This window comes from Carex rostrata, chromosome 30, assembly GCF_964058835.1.
Source record: "Carex rostrata chromosome 30, lpCarRost1.2, whole genome shotgun sequence".
Classification (NCBI taxonomy): domain Eukaryota; kingdom Viridiplantae; phylum Streptophyta; class Magnoliopsida; order Poales; family Cyperaceae; genus Carex; species Carex rostrata.
The window spans coordinates 2,191,888-2,197,620 of NC_135947.1; the positions used below are offsets into that span (position 1 = coordinate 2,191,888).

Genomic DNA, 5,733 nt, shown 5'->3' on the forward strand with positions numbered 1-5,733 from the left:
TTATATTAGCATTTACAAAAAAAAAAAAACATAAATCGGGATCTAATTGCGTGTCGTAACTTTATCTATTTAAAATTTTAATGCTAAAAACCGAGCGAAATCGGAACAATTCTAATAAACGTAAGTTACGTAACCATGTCAATTTTCAAACCTTTCCCCAAATTAAATGAAAAGGAGGTCTCCATTTTCAGAAATGGAGACGACTGAAAAGTAAATTTATCCCCTGTCGGTCTTATTCCTCTACTTTTGCCGCGACCTTTCGCCTTTTTTCGGTTCTTTTTCCCATTTTTTTTTTCTTTACTTCCTCTCCGCCCTTTCCTCTTCTTTCCTTCGCATCAGAGAAACGAGAGAGAAAAAAAAAAAAATACATATATCAGTAGTCGACTACTCTCTACATCGATCTCTGTATTTTGGTGACCTAATATTTTTTGGGGGGATTTTACGAGGCGGATCGTGATGGGGAAGGGAAGCAGGTCGGCGGTGAAGCACCAGCTGTTCAAGGACAAGGCCAAAAATCGCGTTGACGATTTGCACGAGAAGTTCGCGGATCTTCAGTCGGCGCGCAAGGAGAGTCGAACTGCTGACGTGGCTGTGCTCGAAGAGCAGTTGAACCAGATGCTTCGCGAGTGGAAGGCCGAACTCAATCAGTCTTCTCCCGCCTCCTCTCTACAAGTAATTGATCTGATTTTGTTTTGTACTATTTAATTATGGAATTTTTGTCTGGATTGAAAAATTTTCTTTAGTGATATCGATACTGGTATTTCTGAAACGTTAACTGAAGGTCCATATTAGGTTTCAAGTTTAGCTAGAAATAAGATTCTGCTTAAGAATTGTTTAAACAAAAAGGGTTATCTTGTAAGGCAGGGGCATATTGGTCTGAGTGTCAGTTAGGGTTAGGGCCTAAGATTTGTAGGATTGAAAAGAAAAGAGTCCGAGAAAACCAGAAGGAAGGCATTAATTATTTAATACAAAATCTTCATCAAATGTCTATTTCTGTTATATATTCTACTAAGTTAAGTGAAGGAAAAATTAATTTTATTACTGGTAATGTCTCAGTGGTAGCTCAGCAGAAACAACTTGGCAATGTGAAAGAGTTTAGTTTATCTTTTGTTATCACTAATAGAGCCAATGAAATATTTCTTCAATCTCAAACTATTTCAAATTGCTTGTTTTCTTATGTCAGGAAATAATTATAGAAAGACCCCCAAATTGGCCCAAACATGAAAATATCTCATTCCAAATCAGTAACCATCAAATGGAGTTTAACATGAAACCCCTTTTACAACTCGATGGAATTCTAGAACTACAAGCTATATCTCATTAGTAAATGTGTAACAGTTCTGTTATAAAAAAAACCTCCCATTTGCATTTGCATTTTTTTTTTCCCATGAACTCATAAATGTTGAATGTTCCAACTAAATGTTGATGTTAAGATGTATACTCTACTTGTTCAAATAGGAAAACACACATGTATCATCGGACCCACCGTCAGAGACACTGAGGCTTCTTCAACTGAGCGAGGAGGAGGATGATGCAACCAGCAAGCTTATGGAGCTGGCTGTGGGGCCCACTGGAAACCCAAAGCCTGAGCCTCCTGAGGAGGTAGTACAGCCAAATGCAGTAGGTGGGCCTCACTCTGATAGTGCAAATGATGTCTATCATGAGGTATATCTATTTTTACAAGTTATTTCATGAGTGAGGCTATGGTACTGTGCATAGCAGATATTGGTCCACACTATGGATTAATACCTTCGTTTTCTAAGTCCAAACAGTCGATCTGAACTGTTCAACATGATCTCCATATGAAAATGCACCGGAAGACTAAACTTTACATTTTTTTAGAAGTGTTTTACTATTTTTTTAGATAGGTAGAAAATCACTACTTTTGAATGGTCTAGAATCATTAGATTAAATGAATAGTAAAAAAAATTGTAAAATGGAGATATTGATCCATATTCCATAGTATGGACCAATATACACAATACATAGTAGCCTAGGAACAATAGAGTGCAAAATTAGTTCTTATTTCTTTGAAGGATCTATGAATTAGGCGGAGTAATATTTCTCTCTATGGATGACAATTGAGAATACTTGATTTGTTGCGTGTTTGGTTTATGTATTTTAAGTTTTTTTTTATTTTTGATGTTAAAGCCCTTAGGCTGTATTTTAAGTCAATCTCTTAGGAATGTAGTATATTTTTATGAGGAGGGTTCAAATGCCTCCATGTTTTTGTGCCTCCATCATGCCTCCATCTCCCCCCATCATTTTCAAAGTTCAAACAGTCAATCCGAACCGCTCAACCTAAACTCCATACTAAAATATGTTTGGAGACCAAATTTTATATTTTTAGGAATTTTTTTACTATTTTTTTAGATAGGTACAAAATCAGTAAATCTGAACCATCTAAAAACAGTATTTTTCTACCTATCTAAAAAAATAGTAAAAAAATTCCTAAAAATATAAAATTTGGTCTCCAAACATATTTTAGTATGGAGTTTAGGTTGAGCGGTTCGGATTGACTGTTTGAACTTTGAAAATGATGGGGAGAGATGGAGGCATGATGGAGGCACAAAAACATGGAGGCACAAAAACATGGAGGCATTTGAACCCTCCTCTATTTTTATTCCTGTTTTACATATTGATATGATATATGTTCAGCCCTCGAAGTTCTTTTGTGCATGCATAATTTGCTAATTCCATGTTCTCTTTTTTTTTACTGTGTTTGGCCTTTCCCGATTTATATCTAATTTCCTTTGTACTTTCACTATACTTAAGAAATTTGGTGTTAGATTCTAGTCCTGTATTGCTGTCTGTGAATGTTTTGTCTAATGAATTATTTTGTTTTTCCTGTCAATCAATCAGGCTTTCTACATTAACCAGGCCGATGCATTTTTGTATACTGAGGATTTTAAACATTCGATGGGCCCCACCAACAACACCTCAAACGAGGACAACACTCTGACACAACTTCTTGAACAAACTTGCCACCTGGACTATAGCCAGTTTCTCTCCTTTGACCCCAACCCTAACCCCAATCCCAACCCAGATGGGGCTCACATGTCAGACCTCCTCCCAACCATCTGTCCTCCTCCCTCAGCCTTCCTTCGGCCTAAGTGCGCTTTGTGGGATTGCCCCAGACCAGCTCAGGCGTCAGAATGGTGCCAGGACTACTGTAGCACCTTCCATGCCAGCCTGGCAATGAATGAGTGCCCTCCTGGCATGACACCTGTCATTAGGCCAGGAGGCATTGACTTGAAGGATGGCCCACTTTTTGCTGCACTCAATGCGAAGATTCAGGGGAAGAATGTTGGTGTACCTGTTTGTGAAGGGGCTGCTACTACCAAGTCACCTTGGAATGCACCTGGTAAGTTTAAAAAAAACTTAAAAAAGGTCCAAGTATGTAAGACAATGCCTAGAAAAAAAAAAAGGGTCCAAGTATGTAAGACAATGCCTAGAAAAAAAAAAAGGGTCCAAGTATGTAAGACAATGCCTAGAAAAGAGAGAGAAAAAAGAAATTATTAAAAGATCAGGTGTCTGGCAATCATAGTATTAGCACTTGATTGGAGTTCAATGTTTGGTTTGTTTCAACCCGACAAAAATATCGAGGTAAAGTTGTGCAACTGCCATTGTACAGGTCTACATGCTAAATTATATTTGGCAAATACTTAAATTTATGTTTTTTTATGACAAATTGTTATTTTGGTCTGGCTTCACAAACTCTTTTTAGAAAATCCAATATTTATGTCTGTAATGTAAATTTTTCTTTTTTGGATCAGAGCTTTTCGACCTGTCAGTACTAGAGGGTGAATCAATTAGAGAGTGGCTCTTCTTTGACAAGCCAAGACGTGCCTTTGAGAGTGGTACCCGCAAGCAGCGGTCCCTTCCTGACTACACTGGCCGTGGCTGGCACGAATCTCGAAAACAAATCATGAAGGAATTCGGTGGTCTCAAACGGTCTTACTACATGGACCCACAACCTCTCACTCATTTTGAGTGGCACCTTTATGAGTATGAAATCAACGACTGTGATGCCTTTGCACTGTACCGGCTTGAATTCAAAGTTGCTGATGCCAAGAAAAGTGCCAAGCAACAGCTGGTACGGCAAAACACTGAAAATGGTGCTAATAGCAATTCTCCTCCCGAGAATAAGAGAAATTCCAGGGGTAGTAGGGGAAAAGCCAGTAATAATACTACTAAAGATTTAAACGAAAATAATCAGAGTATAAATGAGAATAATATTTATGTGGCATCAAATATAGCCAGTCAGATGGATCAGATGGTATTTTTGAACGAGAATGCTACTGTCTATGGACCCAACCTACCATATGGATACTATGGTACATGATAAACGGTTTAACAGGTATAAGGTGGTTACTGACATGTGTGTGTTGTTTTTTTTTTTTAATTATTAATGGGTCGGTTCCATGATTTTTAATACTGTTAAGTGTGGAGCTGATTAGAAGAACCCTTTTGTAATTAGGGTAATACTTGTTATCTCTGGTGATCAGTACCTTCTGAAGTGTGTTATGAAGTGTATGTATAGTTAGCATCTTTATAATGGCATTTGCATATGCATTATAACTTGCCTGATATGATTTATGGTTGGCATGTGTTGTATACTTACAACACTTAGAAATTCATGATAAACGCAGGCTCTCAGGTGGCAACTTCTGAGAATCAGGTGAAATATTGATTCTGTATTTCTTTTGCCTATCCATCAGATTTCTGTTGACAGCTACAGAAAATAAATTAGTATGGGAGATGTAAGGCAGGGACCCCTTTGACTTTTTCCTTCTAATTTAAAGAATGCAAAATTACTGCAAGCTGGTGCGTGCTGCACAAAAGAATTCAGCATGTAGGCCCTGATTTTTGTGGGTGGGATGGAGTCAATTTATACTAATTTTTTTTAGTATTTATTTTTATAATTTTGCTAGATGTCCTAATATGGCTCCATGCTGTTTGCCTTGGCTGCCAGTTTGATACTTATTATCTAACAGGTATTTTTAAATTAAGGATTAATTTTTTGTGTACACCCTTGCTAGTTTTTTTATTTATTCCTAAAAACTTCAATATATTATGGGCAGGGATCTAATTACCTATTTTTTAGTGATGCTGAATTATACTCTTTATTTTCAAAGTTTTCGAATTTTAGATAGTCGATTCAAACCGTTCAATATAATGATATATTAAAAATGTGCTTGCAGATCAAATTTTATATTTTTTCAATTTTTTTTTTACTATTTATTAAGTATTTAACAAATTGCTATATTTCGACCATTGAATTTTGTTACTCATTTTAATTAATAGTAAAAAAAATCAAAAAAATGTAAAATTTAATTTGCAAACACATTTTAACATATTTATCATATTAAAACAGTTTGAATCGACTGTTTGGATTTTAAAAATATAAGATGTAATTCGGTGTCACAAAAAAAGAGTATAAGTGGACCCCTCATGTATTATATATATAATATCTCTCAGCTCGTTCAATTCTTTTTGTTTTTTTGAAAGAACTCGTTCATTTCTTTCTTATTTATCTTTATAGTTAGTTCACACAGAAAATTTTATATTTTCGATTATATTTCTCTTGTATTTTCTTTCTCCACTTCAAATTTTATATTTCCGATTATATCTCTCGTGTATTTTCTTTCTCCTTCACTTTGTGTTTCTTTCTTGGTTCTTTTTATGATGTGCACACAGTTCCGGCATAAAATAATTCCATAAATATATTTT

At 35.8% G+C, this 5,733-nt stretch overlaps 1 protein-coding gene across 1 annotated transcript; it reads left to right on the top strand.

Moving 5' to 3' along the window:
- Positions 1-247: 247 nt before the first annotated feature.
- Positions 248-4,581, top strand: VOZ1 (vascular plant one zinc finger protein). The gene is made up of 4 exons (XM_078295263.1): positions 248-672; positions 1,459-1,665; positions 2,863-3,364; positions 3,777-4,581. Exons 1-4 carry the CDS (start codon positions 457-459, stop codon positions 4,343-4,345), a joined length of 1,494 nt encoding a protein of 497 aa, XP_078151389.1. The 5' UTR covers positions 248-456; the 3' UTR covers positions 4,346-4,581.
- Positions 4,582-5,733: the final 1,152 nt, after the last annotated feature.